Source organism: Callithrix jacchus, chromosome 5 (assembly GCF_049354715.1).
Source record: "Callithrix jacchus isolate 240 chromosome 5, calJac240_pri, whole genome shotgun sequence".
In the NCBI taxonomy this organism is placed as follows: domain Eukaryota; kingdom Metazoa; phylum Chordata; class Mammalia; order Primates; family Cebidae; genus Callithrix; species Callithrix jacchus.
This window is the reverse complement of record NC_133506.1, coordinates 133255919-133280048: the sequence shown is the minus strand read 5'-3', so window position 1 is coordinate 133280048 and position 24130 is coordinate 133255919. Positions and strand designations below refer to the sequence as shown.

Here is a 24130-nt window from a genome sequence, read left to right as displayed (position 1 = left end):
TCTCTACAAAAAATAAAAAATTAGGGCCAGGAGAGGTGGCTCACACCTGTAATCCCAGCACTTTGGGAGGCCAAAGTGGGCAGATCATGAGTTTGAGATTAGTGTGACCAACATGGTGAAACCCCATCTCTACTAAAAATACAAAAATTAGCCGGGCGTGGTGGTACGTGCCTGTAGTCCCAGCCATTCAGGAGGCTGAGGCAGGAGAATCACTTGAACCCAGGAGGCAGAGGTTGCAGTGAGCCAAGATCATGCCACTGCACTCCAGCCTGGGTGACAGAGCAAGACTCCGTCTCAAAACAAATAAATTAATTAAATAAAAATAAAAAATTAGCCAGGCGGCCGGGCGCGGTGGCTCACGCCTGTAATCCCAGCACTTTGGGAGGCTGAGACGGATGGATCACAAGGTCAAGAGATTGAAACCATCCAGGTCAACATGGTAAAACACCGTCTCTACCAAAAATACAAAAAATTAGCTTGGCATGGTGGCGCGTGCCTGTAATCCCAGCTACTCGGGAGGCTGAGGCAGGAGAATTGCCTGAGCCCAGGAGGCGGAGGTTGCGGTGAGCCAAGATTGCGCCATTGCACTCCAGCCTGGGTAACAAGAGCAAAACTCCGTCTCAAAAAAAAAAAAAAAAAATTAGCCAGGCATGGTGGTGCATGCCTGTAGTCCCAGCTACTTGGGAGACTGAGCTGGGCCTCAGAGTGAGTGCAGAGCAGCTGGGTCCCAGCTCGAGCCCGAAGTCAAGGCGGCAGTGAGCCCTAATCGAGTGAGACCTTGTCACAAAACAAAACAAAACAAAAACCACCCAGGCTCACAGTTTCACTGGGTCTTCATTTCCTCATGAAGGCTCAGTGGCAAATAAAACTTATTTTAATTGTTATGCGTGTTTCCCATTCATCTCTCTGTCAGTCTAATTCACAGGGTCCCAGCCAATGAATCAAAAACCAGTAGAAGGAAAGGGTTTTGTTTTTCTCTGATTTTGTTCGGTTCGGACCTTTGTAATTTTGTGACCAGGGCCTGCAGGTCTGAATAAGACGCAAAGCCGGAGTGGGAGCGAATTCTTCCTGCTGAACTGCCTCCAGCCTGGAACACCAGTGTCCTCCCGCCTTCAGACTCAAACAGACACCTGGGCTCTCCTGGGTCTCGGGACTGGAAGGGCACCGCTGGCTCTCCTGGGTCTCTGCCTTCAGATGGGCACCAGAGCCACAGCCTGTGTCTCCAGCCTGCTGATTTACTCTGTGAATCTTGGCACTTGCCAGTCTCCGTAATGAGGTGAGCCAACTCCTCACAATAATAAATCTCTTAATCTGCACACACGTACACACCTTCTACTGGTGGTTTCTCTGGATGAGCCTAATACAATTACTTTGTTACTACAGCAAAACCACTTAACTGTATACCTAAAAAAGTCAATGTCACGGTATGTGAATTCCATCTCTATAAAGCTATCACTTAAACAGCAACCAGGAGCCAGTTAGCCCTGAGCACTCCTCTGCAAACGAGAGCGGGGACAGCGCCATCCTTGCCCTCAGATGTCCCCAGCCTCCAGCCCAGATCTAGGAAAACTTTTCATGTGCCCCCTCCAATTCTGTAGCCCAAGGATGGGGGCAGTCCTCAGCCTGGTACCTTCTCCATCTACCTCCTCACACTCTCCTCATACCAGCCAATGAATCCCCCCATGGATTTTTATTTTATGTTTTTATTTTTTTGAAACAGAGTCTTACTCTGTCACCCAGGCTGGAGTGCCGTGGTGTGATCTCTGCTCATTGCAACCTCCGCCTCCCAGATTCAAGTGATTCTCCTGCCTCAGCCCCCCAAGTAGCTGGGATTACAGGCACACACCACCACACCCAGCTAATTTTTATATTTTTAGTAGAAATGGGGTTTCACCATGTTGGCCAGGCTGGTCTCGAACTCCTGATCTCAGGTGATCCACTCGCCTCGACCTCTCAAAGTACTGGGATTACAGGCGCGAGCCACTGTGCCCGGCCTCCCTATGGATTTTTAAAAGGGCCCTGGGTGACAGACTGAGATCCGTTGAGTCACAGAATGACCCTTTTAAATAAAGAAGGAAGCCATAAACCTCTGCTTAAACAGAGTGGGGGACGGCAACAGAAACACAGCCAGTCTCTCACTCAACTCATCCCCAAGCTCTCTGGGCAGGTGGGATGAGAAGAGAAAATCTGCCTCCCAAGACACCCCACTCAGCACCCCACTCCCCACACGTAAGACACAGCCGTGCATAGCAGCAGCAGTGAGGACCCCAGCCTGGCAGGCCCCGCATCCCCCGCTGAGGGCTCCAGGGGCCGGGGCTGCTCGACAGGACCAGAGGAAATGACTGAGGAGCCCTAAGCTGCTGGGGTGGTCCCCGGGGTTCCCTAACTATCTCTGGTGGAACCCACTCCAAATCTGGGAGAGGCCCAAGCCCTCTCCTTCCCCATATCCCAAACCCCAATCAAACTAGCCAGGAGCCTTGGTGGACAAGAAGAAAATTCAATTAAGCCCCTCTTTGCCGGCTGACATAGGCCCCAGAGGGAGAGGGGCCCCTGGGTGGCTCAAGCTTAATGACAACTTCAGCATTTGGCTGTCCAAGTTAATTAGCTCTTTCTTCCACAGCAGTCCTCAGGGAGCCCCACGGTGAGCTGTGAGGAGCCAGCCAAGCACGGCACGGGGCCTTCCCTCACTACCACCCTGCAGACACCAGGGTCCCTCAGGGGACGAGCCTCCCATCCCTAAGCCATGTCTCTCTCCCCTACCGCCCTCTCAGCTAGGAACAGAGAAGGGCTTCTACTGCTTAGCCAGATGTAGAAACTGAGGCACACACAGAGATATCATAGGTGATATGGTTTGGACCCTGTCCCCTCCAAATCTCATGTAGAAATATAATGCCTGATGTTGGAGGTGGGGCCTGGAGGGGGATGTTTGGGTCATGGGGGCGGATTCCTGATGGGTGGCTTGGTGTCCTCCCCATGGTCATGAGGTCCACGAGATCAGATTGCTATAAAGAGTCTTGCCATGGTGACAGGCCATTTCCCCCATCCCCTTCTGCCATTAGGAAAAGCTTCCAGGGGCCTCCCCAGAAGCCGAGCAGATGCTGGTGCCACTTGTACAGCCTGCAGAGCCATACGCCTAATAATCCCCAGCCTTGGGTATTCCTTTACAGCAACTCAAAATGGACAAACACAGTGTGTTAGTTTCTCTTTCTGGACCCCACAAGGTGCCTGGCAGGGAGATGGCAATTGTGAGGTCCTCACAGACCAGGCCCAGGGCTTACCCACAGCTGTATCTCAGCACCTTGATGTTACTGAGTGGATACCCAAAAGCCCTGCTGGGTGAATGCACAAGTGAACGATGAAGATAGAGGTGGCTGGTGGTGTTCGGGAAAGGTCCCAGGAGCTGGGGAGGTGGGACTGGGCAGTTCAGGTCAACAGCTAACCCTGGGAACGGCTGGGAGGCAGCCAGGACACTTGGAAGGACAGGAAAGGACAGCCGAGGGACTTTATCCAAGTGGCCTCTCTCTTCCCAGGAGGGTGGGAAGCAGGAAGTAGGCATCAGACCAAAGAGTGCCAGGTAGGAGTGGAGCTCAGGTGGCCCAAGGAGCAGGTGCAGGCTTGGCAAGGCTGGTGGCAGGGCCGGTGGTGTCATGTGTAGGCCCAACCCTGGCCCCATTCACTGCCTCCACCTCCTGGACGCATGGGCCCGTGGCCCCCAAGGCCCTCCTTTGCCCCCATGCCACTTCTCCAGGCTTCACTTCCCAACACCAAGTGGTTTTCTCACTCCCATCTCTCCTGTTGCCCCCACATCTAAGCTGACCTCCACCCAGAACTCTGGTGACATTCTAAAGAGGCCAGAGGCACATCTCAAATTCCTGGGCCACAAAGGCTTTGCAGAGTCCCCACCTTCCTGGGGCACTATTTCTCAGAGCTGGGTGTGTAGTTATCTCACTGGATCAGAAGCTTCAGCCCGTCTTGCACCTCCTGTCCCCACTTCCCACCCGCCACTCAGCCCACAGCTGCCATGCGGTTGGGCCTTGGCAGCCACCACAGCCGGTAACACACACTTAGCACTTCAGTGTCCAGGTGCTGAGCCTCTTCCGTTTCATCTCCGTTTGTCCCCATGATGGCCCCTGATGTGGTAACCACCATTGTCCATTTTTCAGACAAAAGGCTGAGGATCAATCAGAGAGGAAAGTTAGGTGTGAGGCCATTGGTTTGTAACAGGCACATGGACCCCGCAGTCCCTCTACCCACGAGCAATGATCCTCCCTGTCCACAGACCTCACTGACGCTTTAGAGCCTGAGGCCAGTTAGTCTCCAATGAGCATGAGGATGGCAGCGGTGTCGGGGCTGGAAGAAGGCAGGGGCCTCCGGAATCGCAGTCCCAGATTCAGGACGCCGCCCTGGCTGGGAACCTGGATCCAGCCCACCTGGGACCCCTTTCCACGCCAACTCCTGCACTGGGCTGAGGGGTGGGGGTGCTGAATGAGGAGGGATGGTGAAAGGGTAGAAAGCGACTCCGGCAGGGAGGTTTCAGCTGGAAGCTTGCAACATTCCTGGTGAGCAGGAAAACACCAGGGTTAGAGGTTACAACCCTCAGACAGGCTCGCTGGGGACTGTCCCTCAGCCTTCTCATCGGGACAGGCAGAAAATCCAGCCTCCCTTCAGGGCAAGTCCAGGGGGTACTTGCGGTATGCAGCCAGGCCAAGGGCCGAGGCTGTATAGATATGAGCAGGTGACCCTGTGCCACTGGGTGCCTTCTGTGCCAGGCCCTGTGCCACCATCCCCATCTCACTGAGCCTTCAGGAGGTGAGGCAACCAGCCAAGGTACACAGCCCTGGGGGCAAGGCTGGACCCAGTTGTGTCTGATTCTAGAATTCAAGAGGAGTCTGAGCCCCCTGAGACCTCAGCAATGGCTTAGTGTCTCAGGACAGGCCAGCTGGTGCCTGCAGCTTTAGTCAGCCATGCACTTCCTCAGTCACCCGGGGCCCCAGTGCTGGTCACTGAGACAGAGACCTGGCTCTGGGGACCCCGTAGTGCCTGTGGGGCCTATCCCTGGCTGTGCGTACCCAGTGCTGGTCCCTGAGATCTGGTACTGGCCGTAGGGGCCTGTCCCTGGCTGTGGCATCTGATGCTGGTCACTGAGATCTTGGCTGTGCATACCCGGTGCTGGTCCCTGAGATCTGGTACTGGCCATAGGGGCCCATCCCTGGCTGCAGGGACCCAGTATTGTCTATGGAGTCCGTCCCTGGCTGCAGGGTCTGTCCCTGGCTGTGGAGAGCTGGTACTGGCTGTGGGGCCCGTCCCTGGCCATGGGGACGTGGTGCTGGAGGACCCTGACAGCGAAACCACAGAAGCAACGGGTGACAGTGCATTAGCAGAGTGTGTGACCTGCCTCGCTGTAGCACCTCCCTCTGCTCTGTGCCCTCTCTTACCACAAAGCCTGGTGCAGGTAACAAAGCCAACAGGTGGAGAATCGGCAGGAGGAAACACACCGTACCTGCTCCTCGTGCATGTCCCTGAGCCCTGGGTGGCTGAGACCCCCTGCTCCTCCTCCAGGGTTCTCCATGCCAGGTCTGCGCTGTTCTGCCTCTCCTCGGCTCCCATCTGCCCAGCCCCCCAGCTACAGACAGCAGCAATTCTCCCTCCCACTCAATGGGGCCACTGTCTGGCCCATCATTGGTCTTCACGGCTGGCAGATGATACCGGCCACAGACAGCATTTCCTCCGGTCCCAGCACACAAGGCACAAAAGACACCATCCTGCCCCAAGACCCTCCTAGTCACATGGTGAATGGGAAGCGGGGCGGGAGTCTTCTAGGGCAGTCCCCTGTCCCCAGGGAGAGCGTGTTCAAATCCCCAAGGAAATGCTGCTCTTTTTCTTAAAAACCCTCCAAGAAGACCTCGTGCAGAGCACACAGGAAGAATGGAGATTCTTGTGAGACTCTCGGGCTAGCCTCCCAGAAACCACAAAATATTTGGATAAAAGTTGAAAATCTGCAGTCACACAATGCTGACCATTCATTTATTCAAACACTCTTTGAGCAAGCACCTGTGATGTCCAAAAACTCAGGACGGGGATCGATAAGACACAATCCTCATGTCAATTCCAGTGAGAGAGAGATGGCACCATCATCCCCGCCCACTGGGGCCCCCTTGGAGGAGGCGCCCAGGTTTAGGGCCCAATCTGCCTAGTGGAAGTGCCCCTTGGAGGGGGTGCCCAGGTTCAGGGCCCAATCTGCCTAGTGGACGTGCCCCTTGGAGGGGGCGCCCAGGTTCAGGGCCCAATCTGCCTAGTGGATGTGTCCCTTGGAGGGGGTGCTCAGGTTCAGGGCCCAATCTGCCTAGTGGACGTGCCCTACCATGTCCATGAATCTTCTGGTCCTGTGGTGGCCCTGGAGCAAAGGCTGAGAGAGAAGAGACAAGGATGTGGGGGAGGGAGGATGCCCATGCACAGTCCCCTGGGGACACTGGCAAGGTTGACTGTTCAGTGACCGTTCAGATGACCGAGTCACCCGGCGCCTGGAGCCTGGCACCCACAGAGCAGGGTGGGGCAGCAGGCCCTGCCAGGGGCACAGGCCTGAGAAGAGGGTGCTGCCAGCCAGGCTGGATGGGACAGAGAGCGAAGGGCCCCTTTCCCGAAGGCCATGCAGAGGTCAGTGTCGGCAACCCCATCAGTGTCAGCCCCTCAAGGCCTAGCCAGAGTTGGGGTTCCAAGAGCACCCAGGAGCCAGGATTTCACAGAAGGTGTCCCTCACCCCTAACTTCGGGACAGTGACAAATCTGCAGTGCTTCTGCCTGTGATCCAACTACGGGACCCAAATGAAAGCACTGACAAATCGCATTTAGTGTCATTTATAGGGAAAAGGAGGGGAAAAAAAAAGCAAATCACATTGAGGCTGGCTGGCCACGGGGAGGGCAGAGGGGCCAGCACTCTGCCACTCTTTGGGCCCTTTGCACTGACCACCACCCCCAGCAAAACCAAGGCCTGGCACTACCACGTGAAATCAGCCCTGGAGTCAGCTGGTGTGAAGCAGCTCCTCCAGGCCGATCACTAACTCTGCTGTGACGGTTCCAGCATGGAGCCCAGATCAGGCCATAGCAGCTCAGCGCCTGCAGAAGGCCCTGGCCTCTGGGTGTTAAGCTCTCTCTTCTGCAGCCCCTCAGCCCCCAGTGGGCAGTGTATGATTCCCAGGGTGGATAAGAGAGAGGAGGAAGAGGCTGAGCTGTGGCAAGTTTGAACAGCCAGCCTGCGGGGGGCCAACGTGGGGAGGGTTCCCATTGCTACCCTATAGACCCTGGAGCAAGGCTCTCATAAGCCCCCTGCAGCCAGCGGGGCAGGCACAGTGCCAGGAACTCCGACGCTTCCTGGGTGGGGCGAGAGGGACCCTCACGAGCCTGTAATTAGACCCCCACCTTCCCAGCTAATTCCTCATCAAACAAACTCACACGTAGAGCGGACTGGGTATGGCCGCCCCCTCGGGAGCGCTTCTGGGAAAGCTTCCCAAGCCTCTGCAGAGCTCCAGGAACAGGCCCCTACCTGTTCAGGAACTGCGCCCACGCTCAATCGACAAATCAAAGCTCGGCGCTGGAAGGCAGAACCGGGAACAGAGTCCCAGCCAAGGGCCACAAGGCCCTCAGGAAGCCTCTTCCCCAAAGAGCGGCTGCGGGAAGCTGGGAGCCTCCGGGGTCATCAGCCCCCAGGTCTTCCCAAAGCCAGTTGGTATCAATGCCCTATGCTAAGGTGAGGGCTGCAGAAAGGGGCCAGCGGGGAGCAGCCCCCCCTCCAGCTCACCCCGCCCATTGACCCTACTCTCAAGCATTGAAATAAAGCCCTCTTCCCACACCCTCAGCCAGGGAGAGAGGGCGGAAGCCCTAAACATCCGGGGTGTATGGGAAAGGCTTACACGTACTGAGGAGCCAGATAACGGAAGCTGCTGACGGTGCTGACGCGCATCTTAAAGGGCCTTGAGACCTTTGACACCAGCAGGGAAGCCGAACACTGCCCCAGGCCTGGGGGGCAGGGAGGGGAGCTCCTAAAGACAGGGTAGCCCCTCCTGTGGAAGTGCCTCGCAGGGTCTGATAACAGCAGCTCAGACCAGCTGTGGCAGAACAGGAAGTAGAGAGGATACGGTGGCCCCGGAGGCCGGGCAGGGCTGGGAGTGGTCAACGCAGAGATGCTGGTTGCCCGAGTGGGTCCAGGGCTTCTGGGCTGAAAGTCTTTGTGGAGCCTGTCCTTCAAGCTCAGGACAGTGGACCTGGGGTTCAGAGGACAGACCCCAGGCCCAGACAAGGCTTTATTTTCATTTGATTTATTTATTTTTGAGGCACAGTCATGCTCTTGTTACCCAGGCTGGCTGCAATGGCACAACCTCAGCTCACCGCAACCTCCGCCTCCTGGATTCAAACAACTCTGCCTCAGCCTCCTGAGTAGCTGGGATTATAGGCACGTGCCACCACACCCGGCTAATTTTATTGTATTTATAGTAGAAACAGGGTTTCACCACGTTGGCCAGGATGGTCTCAAACTCCTGACCTTGTGATCCTCCTGCCTTGGCCTCCCAAAGTGTTGGGATTACAGGCTCGATCCACTGTGCCCAGTGGACAAGGCCATTTTTGACATGGAATGCTGGTCTGACTGCAGTACTTGATGGCTCTGCCTACAACTATGCCACCGCCTTCCATGAAGACAGGGTTCTCAGGGCAGAAGTCACATCTGCTCATCCCAGAATGCCCCACGCCACACCCTACGTGCACACAGAGGGTCCTCCCCACCTCCAGCTGAATTGGCCCCATCACTGTCACCATGACAGCCTACAGGGGCGGGGGTGGTGGGAACGCACACAAAGCAGTCAATGCAATCGTGTCTCAGGCGCCCCGACACAGAAATGACCAGGGACAGGAGGGGCAGGCCAGGGTCAGCGGCAACTCAGGTCCCCACAGCCGGGCATTAAGAAAGGCGAGCTACACCACGGGCCTTCCTCCTGCTGAGCTTGGGTCTCTTTTGGGCCACACTTCAGCCCAAAAAGAGACCCAAGAAGGAGAAGCAAGAATCCCACCTTTCCAACGAGGACTCACATGTGGGATGCTAAGCAAACACCTTCCTCCCTTTCCTGAAAAGGAGTTCCTGGGGCTGCCACTGGACTTGGCTAAAGAGAATGATGACATTCATGGAAACACAGGAGGCCCCACTAAGTTTCAAAGCCAGGCGGCAATGAATGGAGGAGGAAACCCACTGCATTATCAGGGAATGAGACCTCTTTCTGCTTCCTTCTCTTCTAATGGGTCTCCCCATGTGGGATCCAAACCGAGTTCCAACTCGACCCTGGTCCAGCAGGTGCTTTCCCCACAGCCCAGAACAGACCTGCCAGAAACTACTGTTCAACCTGCTTCCGGGAGGCACATTTCTCCCCTGGAAAAGAATTCCAAACTTATCTTAGATGAGCAGAGAGCTGTTCCCCAAACCTCTGACCAAAACACAGAAGATTTCACGTCAAAAAGCAAAGAGAGAGGGGCCAGGAATGAAGGGCGGCAGGCTGGAGGCTGAGGCAGTCCCCAGAGTCACTGGGATGGCGTTTCGAACACAGATGGCATTGCCTGCAGAGCTCCTCGCCCCTCCCTGCTTGCCAGGGACCACCCTCTGTTGGCTGCATGACTTTAGTCTCTGTGGTTCTCCCAGCATGAAAAGCCCCCCTGAAAGCAGGTCCGTTTGGGAGCTCCCTCAGGCCCTGCTCACTGACATGCCTCTGTACTGTGGACACCCTGCACGCCATTCTTGAGAAGCAGAGCACACGCATCCCAGCCAAGCCAGCAGCAGCCTCCCTCCTCACTCCTCCCGGGACCGCCCGCACATCCCCAGCACATCCAGGAATCCTGGGCTGTGGCAGCGGCTCCCCGGATCCCAGTGCCGGCGCCGCCTGGAGCATGGGTTACTGCATTTCTATCGTTGAAACTATCTCTAGACTCCAGCCAGTCTTGGGGAGCCCGACGGGGTGATAACTTCAGCAGAGTGATCTTAGAGAAAGTGGTGGCCAATTCTCATTTCTTCCTGGCCCTCCTGGAAGCCAGGGAAACCCCTTGCAAAAGGGAAACAAGTTCCAAGACACTCCCGGCAGGAGGATGGAGGCCCTCAGCTTAGCTGGCCAAATATTTACAAAGAGATAGCTGTGACCACACAAAGCCCTATTCTTCTATTTCAAGGCCGAAAATCTGGTCCCCGCGTGGAGACTGAGCTCCCTGCCACCCCTCTCCTGGGGACCCCACTCAGTCCTGCCGCCTGAGGCCAGGGCTCGGGGACAGCGTGGCTCCCGGCCCCACCACCGTGGCCATCGGGGGCCCGCCTCTCGGCCGCACCACCTGAGAGCCCCCCGGCCAGTCGTACAAGGCTGGGAAGAACAAAGGAGCAGGACTCACCCCAGCAGCTGAACGTCGGGCTGCGCTGGACGCGCTGAGAGCCTCGGCCCGCCCACCGGGTCACATGGCTCAGAGCCGAGCAGAGGATCAAAGGGGCTTTGTGGCCGCGGAACAAGAAGCCTCCCAGAGCGTGGGGCAGAGGTAGGGAGGGACCTCAACTGCCTGGGAAGGGAGGCTCGGTGGGGAATTGCTCCAAGGGGGCAGGGTGAGAGGAGCAGGAGGAGGGGGCAGGCAGAGAGAGGGGCGCCTGGCAGCAGGCCCAGTGCAGCAGCAACCTGGGGACACCAGAGGGACGCCAAGGAGCCGCCACTTGCTAAAGGAAAGTGACAGGGTCCCTGGGAAGAGCCAGGGGGAGCTGCCAGGAAGAAGAGAGGGGAAGAGGCTCCCAAAGACCTCTGGCCACCATCCTTGCCTTTGTCCCTGCATTTGCCAAAGCCCGTGCCTGTAAGGAGCCCCCTCCTCCCAGCCAGGTCCTGGCACTGACCTGGACACCCTCCCTCCCTGTGCCCTGTCCCGATGACCCCTTTCCCAGGTGCTCCCCCACCTACCTGCTCAGACATCCCTACACCTGGGCTCTCAGAGAGCATGGCCAGCCACCCCAGAAAGGCATTCATACCTGCAGCCAGGCTGGAACAAAGCCACCTGGGTTTGTCCTGTCTACCCCACGTGCTTGTTGGCTAGGACCTCGGAAGGGAGAAGGAGCTGGAGAGGAGGGGCAGGTGATCGGGGCACAGCTTCCCAGATCTCTGGCCTCAGATGCGATCTAACTCCTGCCTCTCCAGCCTCCCCAGCCCCTGGGGGACCTGGCCAGTGAGTCAGTCTCTTCCTCTCCCACTCCCTGCAGGCCTGGGATATGCTGGGACCCAGAGGGGCACGAGCAAGGGGGTCCCCAGAGGAGGGAGCTGGGCCTGGGATCAGCCAGACCCAGCTCAGTGCCACGACCTCTGAACCCAAGTGAGTCACTCCCAGCAGGGGCGGGGCCCCTCCCACACTAGGAGAGAGCGCCTGGGAGAGGGCTTGCTGGGGGCTGGGAGGGATTCGTTCAAGTGGAAGGCAGCCCTTGGTGACACCTCAGCACCTGGGAGAGGGCCAGGGGCTGAATTCTGTAAGCTACGCCCACGGGCAGCCCCTATGGGACCTCGTGTTCACTGGGCTCCCCGTCTGCTCACCTTTCCCATCCCATATCCCCATGTGTGGCTGGTGGTGACTGAAGCCCCCCGGGACCCGCCACGCTGGCCACACAGGCCGGCCATGTCCAGCGGCGCCCCGGCCAGCAGTCACTGGCCTCTGACCCATCGATTCCCACTCTTCATGGCCAGTGTTACCCCTGAAGGCCTCCTGGTCTTTGGGTTTGCCATAAAGGCTTCAGATGGCTGTTCTCCCACAGCCTCCCTACCCTCACAGTGAGTGGCCACGGGGAGCTGCTGTCACTGGTCTCCGGGCGCTAGGCCAGAGCCAGGAAGTGTCTGGGAAGGGACTGCATGCCGGGAGTCCCTGTTCCTCTGAACGGGAGAGAGGCTGGTGGTGGATCAGAGCCGTGGGTTCTGAGTCAAACACCAAACTCTGAAGCCCTGGGCCCATCACTCAACCTCTGTGGGATCTGACCTTCCCCATCCGTAAAATGGGTACCACCAACACCAGTCCCCAAAACCGAAGTAAGACACACACTCAGCATTCAGGAAGAGTAGCCCCAAAGCCTGCTCAGCTGTCCCACAGTCCAACCCTCCAGCAGAAACGGCACCCAGGCCACAGATGCAACCTTACATATTCCAACAGCCACAATAAAATATGTAAGAACAGGCCAGGCGCAGTGGCTCACACCTGTAATCCCAAGCACTTTGGGGAGCCAAGGCAGGTGGATCACCTGAGGTCAGGAGTTCCAAACCAGCCTGGTCAACAGGGTGAAACCCTGTCTCTACTAAAAATACAAAAATTAGGCATGGTGGTGGGTGTAATCCCAGCTATTTGGGAGGCTGAAGCAGGAGAATCGCTTGAACCTGGGAGGTGGAGCTTGCAGTGAGCCAAGATCACGCCACTGCACTCCAGCCTGGGTGACAGGAGCGAAACTCCGTCTCAAAAAAAAAAAAAAAAAAGAAATCATTAAAAAAATGTAAGAACGGGTGATATTAATTTTAATATAATTCACTTGACAGAGCCCCAAATATTATCAATTCAACATGTAATCAGTGTAAAAATGACAGCTATTTTACATTTTTTTTTTCCCTTGCTGGGACTCTGAAACCCAGCATGCATTTCACAGACCCGGAGTCTCCACATTTCAAGTGTTCAAAGGCCCTGTGCAGCCAGCGGCTATCACGCTGCTCAGTGCAGCTCAGATTGTCTCAATCTTTTTTTTTTTTTTTTTTTTTGAGACAGAGTCTTGCTCCATCGCCCAGGCTGGGGTGCAATGGCGTGATCTTGGCTCACTGCAACCTCCGTCTCCCAAATTCAAGCAATTTTCCTGCCTCAGCCTCTTGAGTAGCTGGTGCTCAAGAGGTGCACTACAGGTGCATGCCACCATGCCTGGCTACTTTTTGTATTTTTAGTAGAGATAGGTTTTCACTATGTTGTCCAGGCTGGTCTTGAACCACTGACTTCAAATAATCTGCCTGCCTTAGCCTCCCGAAGTGCTGGGATTACAGGTGTGAGCCATCGCGCCTGGCCTGGGATAGTCTCAATTTGATCCTAGGATAACACCAGGTCATTGGAGAGCTGTTGATCTGAACCATATAATTTGAGTCTCCCAGATCATTCTCAGCACTACGTCTACAAGCCACATGTAGAAGATGATAGGACACAGCTTGGTGAAACACGAAGTAAGATGCTGGTGAGGCCACAGATCCTGCCATCAGTACCCCACTGCCTGCTGGGGACATTTCACTATCAGAAAGAACAGAGCCTCTCCTAAGAAATGAATGTGGCCCAGTGTGGTGGCTCATACCAGTAACCCCAGCATGTTGGAAGGCGGATCACCTGAGGTCAGGAGTTCAAGACCAACTTAGCCAATATGGTAAGACACCATCTCTACTAAAAATACAAAAATCAGCTGGGCATGGTGGCACGTGTCTGTAGTCCCAGCTACTCGGAAGGCTGAGGCAGGAGAATCACTTGAACCCAGGAGAAGGAGGTTGCACTGAGCCAAGATAGCGCCACTGCACTCAAACCTGGGCAACAGAGCAAGATTTTGCCTCAAAAAAAAAAGGAATATGCTAGAAATGAATGTGCTAGGCACACGCTAAGTATCTCTTAGACAATTCCAAAGACATCAATTACTGTGACTGCCAACTCACCCACTTCCCTGGGCATGCCTACCCTGCTGTCCTAGCTCACAGGTGCTAGGGCCAGGATACACCCCTGACTCAAAGGCAGGCTGCCACTGGCTCAAAAGGGAGAGTGAGGCCACTGGAATTTTCCCAGGAGTCTGAAGTCCGGAATGTTTTTGGGTGAAGGGTTCTGAAGCCAGGAGGCCATGCAGATGTGGGGGCTGAGATGCTATTTGGGCCATTTCCAAAGAGGGACGCTCAGGCAGTGACCCCAAGGAAGGGGCGAGGGGAGGAGAGGGTGGCACATCCATGCTGCTTCAACTCCTGCCCTTCTAGAGACCTGGGTGTTCCACGCGCTGGCCTCCCCGAACAGATACCCTTCCAGTAAGCAACTCATTGTGTTCATGTTTATTTATTTTAAAGTCACACAGAATTGCATTTATTAAAAAAGAATTTGGAGAGACAGAAAGCATTCTGGTGGCTGCCAAGGGCTGGGGAGGGCGGATGGGGAGTGGGTCCTTCATGGCTACGGGGTTTGCTTTTGGGGTGATGAAAAGATCTGGTATTGGAGGTGATGGTCACACAACACTGTGAATGCACTAGATGTTACTAACGGCAACTTTTATGTTCTGTGCATTTTAGCACAATAAAAAAATATACATTTAAAACAACAGAATTCAATGAGTCCTTTTTTTCTCTTGAGCTAGTTTGTTTTCTTGCTTTGTATCTAAACATCAGAAGGGCCCTAAGATACCCCCAGGGTAGGCTTAAGAACTCTCCTTCCCTAGACTGTCACCTTATGTGGCCACAGGGACTCTGCAGATGTAACTGAAGATGGTGAGATGAAGAGATGACCCAGGTGGGCCCCAAATCACAAATGTCCTTTAAGAGGGAGGCAGGCCAGGCATGGTGGCTCACGTCTGCAATCCCAACACTTCGGGAGGCCAAGGTGAGCAGATCACCTGAGGTCAGGAGTTCGAGACCAGCCTGGCCAACATGGCAAAACCCCGTCTCTACTAAAGACACAAAAATTAGCCAGGTGTGGTTGCACATGCCTGCGATCACACTTACTCAGGAGGCTGAGGCAGGAGAATCAGTTGAACCTGGGAGTCAGCTGAGTTCATGCCATTGCACTCCAGCTTGGGTGACAGAGCAAGACTTCCTCTCAGGAAAAAAAGTGGGAGGCAGAGGGAGATTTGATTGCCGAGGAGGAGGAGGCCGTGTGAGGATGGAGGCAGAGGCTGGAGGATGCAGCCACAAGCCAAGGAACTCCAGCAGCCCTGCCAAAGCTGGAAGAGGTAGGAAGGGGTTCTGCCAATACCTAGACTTTAGTCTGGTGAGACTGATCTCCAGCTTCTCACCCTGGGCACTGTAGGGAAGAAGTCTCTGTTGCTTTAAGCCACTGAGTTTGTGATAAGCAGTTACAGCAGCAACAGGAAGCGAATGCAGCCCTCAGCCCATTCCTCAGCCCACAGTAACAGGCGCTTCTCCTGCAGATGAAGAAACACACTCCGAGCTGAGCTGAACTCCCTCCAGGCCACACAGCCACTGAATGGGACAGGACCCCTTCCCACCTGCTTCAGGAGTCTGTTTTGGATTTCCCAAGGCTGCTGCTCTTAAGATAGTGAGCTTCCCATATCTACAGAGACTCGTCCCACAGCTGAGAAAATTCCCCTTTCAAGGGGCATTAGAAAGAAAGCCCCAAGGTGTCCATCTGTCTGTGGGCAATGCCCACAGTCCTTCCTGGTGATCCATCCAACGGAAGGGTCACAGGGGAGGGAGCAGCATGGGCCAGCCTGTCCCACAGCAGGGTCCCACTCTGGAAGCCACAGGGAACAGTTGAGGCTCCCAACTCCAACTGAGCCAACTGGGAGAAGAGCCCAGAACAGTCGTGGAGGCTGACACCTGCCAGGAAGTGTGGCGACACCCACGTGCTGCTGAAGCATGCAGCATTGCAGCAGCAGAGGAGGGGATGTGGCTTCTCAGCTTCCTCCCCACCCCCCGCACACACATGTACATAAACACACACACACACACACACACACACACACACGTGCACGCACTCATGCACCAACCCCCAGTTTCCATGTCCTGCACTCTGCTCCTGCCAAGTTCCTCGGCCACCACCAAGCCAGGTTGTGAGCACAGAGCTCAGCCTTCCTGCCAACTCTTTTCCAATCCATCCTGGGCAACACCCCAGTGGGATGCAGCAGATGCTTCCCATCAAATGCCAAGAACAATATCACCCCCCTCCTCTGTGGGCTGGTGGCCGGGCTTCTGCATGGGGGTTCAGGGGGACGGGCTGGGGGGCAGGAGAGTGGTTCTGATAGCCGGTATACATTTGCAGCAATGGCGCCCGAGGCAGCCCACATGCCTGCCACGGACCGACCTCGACAAGGGGCTGGGAGCACCCACAGCCCCTGCCATCCTGGGGTGGGCAGTCAAGGGACCATCCCCAGGCAGGCATGGCAGGACACAGGGGCCTCTGCAGTTTCTCTGCCAGGCAGCGCAGCTGCTGGGCTGTTTTGGCACATTTGGGGGACATGTTCCTCTTTCTTCTGGTTTCTTCTCACTTGGCCTGGGAGGATGTTCAGGATGCCCCCATCTCAAAAACAAGCAAACCCCCTTCCTTTGGCTCACCTACCTCCTCAGACTGTGAACTTCCTCCCCATCTCAAAGTGGGTCTACGCTGCGGCTTCCATCTTCCTACCACCCACTCACTTAACCCGAGCCATCTGGTGTCCGCCCATCTCACTATTAACGGAGCTCTTGAAAAAGTCCTCATGGCCAATATCCAGCCCCACCCCATCTGACCTCAAGGGCAGTGCCTGACCCGCAGGAGCCGGTTCTTCTCCCCTCCTTCTCCCCTCTGTATTCCCTAGCACTGGGGTCTGGATAGCTCCCAGGGGAACCCCTCGCCCCCTGACTTAGTCTCCTGGGGTGACCGCACCTCCATTCCAGCTTCCCAGCTCAGCTGCCTCTCCACAGCTTGCCTCAGTTCTCCCCCTTTGAGCACTGCCCATTTTCTGAGACTCAGGCTCCCACTAGCTGCACCCACCCATGCCCCAGCCCTCTCACCAAGTCCTACTGCCTGCTTCTTCCTGGTATCTCAAATCAGTCCCTTCCTGCCCACATCCATAAGGTCAGTTTCCGCCCTATGACCACTCCCCTGGACCAGAGGGATCGTCCCTCGCCGACACCCACCTCCCATCTCGCTCCCTCCCACCCATGCAGGGCTCTGCTGGATGACCCCTCTTATTTATCACTCCTTTTCCCAAACAGCTTCCCAGGCTCTTCTGTTAAAGCAGAAATTCTTCCCTTGCATTCGAGGGCCCCTGCAATCTGGCCAACACACCTTCAAGGCTGAATTCCCACTCCTGTCTAAGGAGCCTACACTCTTCAGCCAGCCCCCACTGTCCCGCAAACCCCACCTAAAATCCCCTTGGTAAATGTCACCCCCTCCAGGAAGCCCTCCTGAAGTCCTCCATCATATGTGACCAGTACCCCCAGAGTCAGACTCTGACTTGGAGACCTTGAATCTTACTCACCTTTGCCTCTTTCGGGTCTCCTAGGCAGCAGGCCTCAATCTATGTTTGTGGATCTCTGTAGCAGGAGGGCCCATTTCCTCCTTTCTAAGAAATGCTCACGCTACCTCCTGTCAAGGTGCAACCTCCACTAGCAGGTACCTTCAACAAGCCTTTTTACTTTTTTCCTTTTTCTTTCTTTCTTTTTTTTTTTTTGGAGACAGAGTCTCACTCTGTCACCCAGGCTGGAGTGCAGTGGAGCAATCTCGGCTCACTGCAACCTCCGCCTCCTGGTTTTTAAGTGATTCTCCATTCTCCCGCCCTAGCCTCCTGCGAAGCTAGGATTACAAGCATGCTGCCAGGCCAGTTAATTTTTTTTTTTTTTTTTTTTTTTAGTAGAGATAGGGTTTCACCATGTTGGCCAGGCTGGTCTCGAACTCCTGGCTTGAAGTGATCTGTCGACCTCAGCCTCTCAAAGTGCTGTCATTACAGGTGTGAGCCACCTTGCCTGGCCCAACATGCCTTCTTATAACCTTCTTGAAAAGCTATCATTATACCAATGGTGTGTCTTATAAATTATTTGACAATAACTTAAAATGTGACATTATTAAAATTATTAAAAGTGTGACCTTACTTTTAAATAATTGAGTTGGTTGTGGTGCGCAGCCAGCTCTATTATTCCTGCGTGATGACTACTTTGTAGATTAGCAACGGGCCCAGGCCCATGTCCAATCCAACCACCCTGTCCCTCCAGCCTCCGTTCCCCTTGAGCCAACATCAAGCATGTCCCAGGGCCGCAAACTCATGGTAGATATAAAACCAAGATCCTCAACACCCAATACAAAACAATGGGGCCCTGCACTGATTTCAGCAGCAACTAGAAACCATGTACCTCCTGCACCGGGGCACCCAGCCCTGTGAGCTCTCTCTCCACAACAATGAAGAGGTGAGGACTGCCAGTTGGGAGCTCCAGGCTGCTGACTGGGTGTGATGTTCTGCAGCTCCTCAAACCCTCCCATCACCAAAATACAGGCCAAAACAACCGCTGGGCAGCTGAGACGGCAGCATTTTGAATCCAGCAATAAACAATTTGCTGGCAGGAGGGTGGTAAGATCAAGGAGTAAGATATTTGTTTGACTTCTGGAAGTAGGTTTGGTCAGGCCAGGTGCGGTGGCTCATGCCTGTAATCCCAGCACTTTGGGAGGCCAAGACAGGTGGATCACCTGAGGTCAGGAGTTCGAGCCCAACCTGGCCAAGGTGGTGAAACCCAGTCTCTACTAAAAATACAAAAATTAGCTGGGAATGGTGTTAGGCGCCTGTAATCCCAGCTACTCAGGAGGCTGAGACAGGAGAAATGCCTGAACCCAGGAGGCCGAAGTTGCAGTGAGCCGAGATTGCACCACTGCACTCCAGCCTGGGCAACAAAGAGTAAAACTCTGTCTTGAAAAAAATAAAAAATAGGTTTGGTGAAAGTAACAGTTCCCAATCCTGGTGACACATTACCATCCTAGGGGGAGCATCCTAACAATTACAGATAACCAGCCTGGTGTGGTGGCTCACGCCTGTAATCCCAGCACTTTGGGAGGCTGAGGCAGGTGGATCACCTGAGATTGGGAGTCCGAGACCAGCTTGACTAACATGGAGAAACCACGTCGCTACTAAAAACACAAAACTAGCTGTGCATGGTGGCGCGTGCCTGTAGTCCCAGCTACTTGGAAGGCTGAGGCAGGAGAATTGCTTGAACCCAGGAGGCAGACGTCGCAGTGAGCTGAGATCGTGCCATTGCACTCCAGCCTAGGCAAGAAGAGCAAAACTCCATCTCAAAAAAAAAGAAAAAAAATACAGATAACCAGGTGCAGTGACTCACACCTATTGTCCAAGCTACTTGAGAGGCTGAGACAGAAGGATTGCCTGAGCCCAGGAGTTCAAGTCCTGAATGGGCAGCATAGGAAGACCCCACCTCTAAAATAATGAAATAAAAATTAAAAGCACAGATGTTTGGTCCCTGCCCCAGCAATTCTAATCAGGGGGGAGGGGCTGTTGGTATCTTTAAAAAACTTCTCAGCAGATTCTAATGTGTAGCTGGTACTGAGGACTGCTGGTTAGGATTGACAGACAGATCCACGCATGCCCACACGTGCGACAGACACACACCTAGGATGTGCCAAATCATAGCAAGATTCTGGAGCTGAACGTGCCTAAGAGCCACAGGCGTGGGGGTAGGGGTAGGGGCCAACAGCTTTTTTGCCATCTAAGGAAGCTCTGTCCCCTTGAGGTTTAATCCTTTCCTCCCACAACATAATCCTCTGGCTCCTGCCACAGGACTGAACTGAGCCCAGCACAAAATCCTTAGCTCAAACAGAGAACTGAGTATGAAGGCAAAGGTCCGTCCAGTTCCTGCTGCCTGAACAGTCGCGCAAAGCCCTGGCCAATTCAACGGGCAGCACTTGGAATTTTTATGAAGGGTCTCCACGCTATCCACTGCCTGGCTGGGACTCTCACCGCCATCTGCTTCGGAACAGAACAAGGACACAAGGACACCCATGAAGGGGGACAGAATATGTCGCTGTGGCATAAAAATTATTTTGAGGCCAGACACAGTGGCTCACACCGGTAATCCTAGCACTTCGGAAGGCTGAGGCAGGCAGATCACTTGAGACCAGCCTGAGCAACATGGCAGAACTCTCTCTCTACTAAAAATACAAAAGTTAGCCAGGCTCGGAGGTACACGCCTGGAGTCTCAGCTACTCAGGAGGCTAAGATGGGAGGATCACTTAAGCCCAGGAAGTTGAGGCTGCAGTGAGCCCTGATGGTGCCACAGCACTCTAGGCTGGGTGACAGAGACAAAAGAAACTGTCTCAAAAAAATAATTATTTTGAGCAGAAGGCATTCAAGCCTCCTGCAGTCCTACTGCACTAAGACAGCTCAGTTGTCCGGCCTGGCGCGGTGGCTCATGCCTGTAATCCCAGCACTTTGGAAGCCGGAGGTGGGCAAATCACAAGGTCAAGAGATTGAGGCTATCCTGGCCAATGTGGTGAAACTCCATCACTACTAAAATACAAAAATTAGCCGGGCGTGGCAACGCATGCCTGTAGTCCCAGCTACTCGGGAGGCTGAGGCAGGAATCGCTTGAACCCAGAAGGCGAAGGTTGCAGTGAGCCGAGTTTGTGCCACTGCACTCCAGCCTGGTGACGGAGTGAGACTCCTCAAAAAAAAAAAAAAGAACTGTTGTCACAAATCTGCTCCCTGGGAGCAAGTGACTTCCCTGGGAGATGAGTAGCTTCCACACCACACCTAAGCAGACACTGTCAAAAGACTGTCACATCTCCCATTTCAGCTCTTAACGGCCTATTTATCTTTTTTTGCCATAATATGCCTTTTTTCTTTTTTTGAGGTGGAGTCTCACTCTGTTGCCCAGGCTGGAGTGCAATGGCATGATCTCTGCTCACTGCAACCTCTGCCTCCCGGGTTCAAGCGATTCTCCTCCCTCAGCCTCCTGAGTAGCTGGGATTATATACACCCACCACCACGCCTGGCTAATTTTTGTATTTTTAGTAGAGGCAGGGTTTCATCATGCTGGCCAGGCTGGTCTTGAACTACTGACCTCAGGTGATCCGCCCACCTCGGCCTCCCAAAAAGCTGGATTACAGGCATGAGCCACGGCACCCGACCCATAATATGTGCTTTCTCTTCTTCCTTTTCCCTTATTAAGATGGTATACGGGCCCAAAGTTTTTTTATTTTTGTTTTTTGGGGTTTCTTTTTTTTTAGACAAGGGCAGTCGTGAGAAGAGAGAGAGTGGAACAAGGTGTGTAATCTGTAACTGACTGAGCAGTCAACTACCTTCACACCAGCCAGGGACCCCACCTTCTAAGGGCTCCTTTGAGTCATATTTTTTAGTGAACTCCCATAGGTATGTGATTAAATCTGCCTTTTCTCTTGTTAATTTATCTTCAGTGAGTTTAATTCACAGGCCTCCAAACACTGAGCCTAACAGGGTAGAGGAAATGTATTTCTTCCCCCTATAAAAATACTCCCCCTCTTCACCTCAGAGCCTCACCTTGCCCACCCACAGCCGGTAATGTGGACCCCGTTTCTCAAAGTCTCCAAAAGTAGGACAGTGGGCCCGCAGGATGTACCCATCACAAAAAGAGGCTCAGGTCTGGTGGAAAGAAAGACATGGGAGTGGCAAATGTTCACCTCCTGGGCTAGACAGAGGCACCAGGTGCTAACTGCCCTGGGTAGTAAACCTTTTTTTTTTTTTTGATACGGAATTTCACTCTTGTTGCCCAGGCTAGAGTGCAATGACACGATCTCGGCTCACTGTAACCTCTGCCTCTCGGGTTCGAGCGAGTCTCCTGCCTCAGCCTCCCAAGTAGCTGGGATTACAGGCGCCCGCCACTATGCCCGGTGAATTTTTGTATTTTCGTAGAGACAGGGTTTCACCACATTGGTCAGGCTGGTCTCAAACTCCTGACCTTGTGATCCACCTACCTCGGCCTCCCAAAGTGCTGGATTACAGGCATGAGCCACTGTGCCAGGCCGGGTAGTAAACATTTTTAAAAACTGGAAGAAAAATCTTCAGCTTCACTGGGGCATAAAAGCCATGACCTTTTCTGTGGCTAAATGGCTGGGCGGCTCGGGGGACGAGTGGTAACCACCCTGACCCTCAGTGTACCTGCCTGTATATGGAGGGCCATGAAACCACCTGCTGCGTGGCTGCTTGAGAGGCCGCTGCTCCAACTTCCTGCCTCCCCGATGGGGTTTTGGGGACAATCATGTGAGCTAGCGACGTAGAAGCACTTTGAAAACCACACAAAGCATCTAAGCGTGGGGGTAGCCAGCCGACTCCAGGCCTGTTTTCACAACCTGGCAGAAAACCCCCAAAGAGGGCCTTGTTTTTCCCTCTGGGGCAGGAGCCTGGGTGTCAGGCCTGAGGCCTGATGGCATTGGCGGCTGCTCGGGGTATCTGGCGTGAGACTGTTCTGTCCCAGACCCACTCCTAGCCTGGGAGGGAAGCAGGCCAGGGTGAGGGGTGTAAACCCTTCATGTTTTTGGCAGAGACATGGGATGGGCGAAACTGTCACTCATGGCAAACCAAGAAGCTTGTTTGTTGGGACCAAACCAGCCCAGCCCAGCTCTCTCTTCTCCATTCTCTCCTCCCAGAACCAGGATCCCAGGACATCAGAGGCTGAGAAGATACTGGAATAGTCCCTCCATCTATTTGTTCAGAGACAGGGACCCTAAGCCACCTTCCCCTCCAGCTCAGTCCACAAACCCGGGCGTCCCTTTGTGCCACACCCTCCCTGTTCAGGAGCTACAGGCCCTATTAGGGAGCCATCCAGGGTCTCACAGCCTCCACCACCCACTGTCCATCTCATTGGACCAGGCCTGCAGGTATGGAGATCAGCAGGATGGCGTTCAAATCTGGCTGCACCCTGATCAGCTGGGTGGCTCTGGGCACATGTCTTTACCTCTGGGAGGCAGTGCTCTCACCTGCAAAAAGGGGAAGGGCTCATTGAGGAGACTGGCAAGTAAAGGAGATGGCACCTGTGCAGACGGCACCGTGCGGGCGCCCAGTGGATGATCCCGCACCTCCTTCCTGCATCTGCGGGAGCATGAATGGCAGGGAGCCGAGAGGAAGCGAGCAGCTGTCCACTTGGGACACAGGCTGCTCTGAGTTGGAAGTGAAAAAGGAATAAGCAGCAGCTGCTGACGATGAGTTCCATGTGTCTGTGCCTTAAAACCCTAAAGGTGCATCTAGAAGATCTTCTGAGCAAGTTCTCTCTTAAAGGTGCATGAAGGCCAGGCGATGTGGCTCACGCTTGGAATCCCAGAACTTTGGGAGGCTGAGGCGGGTGGATCGCCTGGAGTCAGGAGGATGGCCTGGAGTTGGGAGTTCGAGAGAAACCCCATCTCTACTAAAAATACAAAAATTCACCGGGCATGGTGGTGGGCGCCTATAATCCCAGGTACCTGGGAGGCTGAAGCAGGAGAATCTCTTGAACCTGGGAAGTGGAGGTTGCAGTGAGTCAAGATCGTGCCACTGCACTCCAGCCTGGGTGATGGAGTGAGGCTCCATCTCAAAAAAGAAATATAAATAAATAAATAATTTTTTTAAGGTATATGAAAAAGGTAAAATGCCATGAGTGTTGCATCACAATATGTTGGTTACAAATGGGAACTGAAGGATTTCCCACGCCATCTCTTCCCTCAATCCTTCCCTCCCTGCATATGTACTAAGAGTCCCCTGGGTGCAGGGAGCATCAGGGGGCCTGGGGTGCCTCACAGACAAAGCCCTGCCGGCTCAGATCTTAGACCCAAGGAGGAGACAGAAAAGTTAAAATAGGGTGGTAAGTGGAACAAATGGGGACCAGATGGGGCCATTTGGCAGCGCTCGGCAGGGCCCTTCTCAGTGAGTTCCCAAAGAGGCCCAGCTTCCAGGGGAAAGAGGCACTGCAGGCACAGGCCTGCAGATGCCAAGGCCTGGAGATGGGGCTCCCAGGAAAGCCGTTCAGGATGCCCGAGAGGAGGGGGGCAACTCACCAGCCTGGTGACGAGGACAGTCATAAAGTGCCATGAAGCACCATCTGGGCTGCCCGCCAGCCCCCAGGACAGAAAGATGGCAGCAGTTAAGGTGTGGGGATCTGCTCACCTGATCCCCACTCGGCTCAGAAAATGACTGTTTCAGAACCACAGGCAAAATGTCAACTCCTGCAAGCTGCTGGCCTAGGGAGTCGCTGGGGAAAGGTGGGAACTCCCACCGGCCAGGGTCTCTAGGAGCCCTGGGCTGCCAGAGTCGCCTGCAGGAGGCCAGGGTGGGCAGGCCGGACTAGGGGCACTTCCACCTCTTCTCTCAGCCTCCAGCCCTCAGGCCAGAGTGTCCTCAGGTCCCTGGGGCCCTCAGGGCTGCAGATAGACAGGGAGAGGCC

The 24130-nt window shown here is 54.6% G+C and overlaps 2 protein-coding genes across 11 annotated transcripts in view; both read right to left on the bottom strand.

The window, feature by feature from the left end:
• The window catches only part of SEPTIN9 (septin 9), a 213951-nt gene that overhangs the window by 39523 nt on the left and 150298 nt on the right, over window positions 1-24130 (bottom strand). Inside the window, exon 1 of one of the 10 annotated variants that reach the window (XM_035301889.3) lies at window positions 10961-11160. The exons of 6 other annotated variants lie outside the window; for them this stretch is intronic. The gene's annotated coding sequence lies outside the window, so the exon portion shown is untranslated. Of the gene's footprint in view, window positions 1-7912; window positions 8116-10412; window positions 10458-10960; window positions 11161-24130 lie in introns of those variants that run through there. 3 more of the 10 variants (XM_008997813.5, XM_008997810.5, XM_054256535.2) reach the window with 3 other exon arrangements.
• Window positions 15295-16398, bottom strand: LOC103793395 (uncharacterized). The gene is given in 4 exon segments (XM_078374741.1): window positions 15295-15641; window positions 15643-15919; window positions 15922-16043; window positions 16045-16398. Coding segments are annotated over 4 exon segments (774 nt in total). The 5' UTR covers window positions 16221-16398; the 3' UTR covers window positions 15295-15442.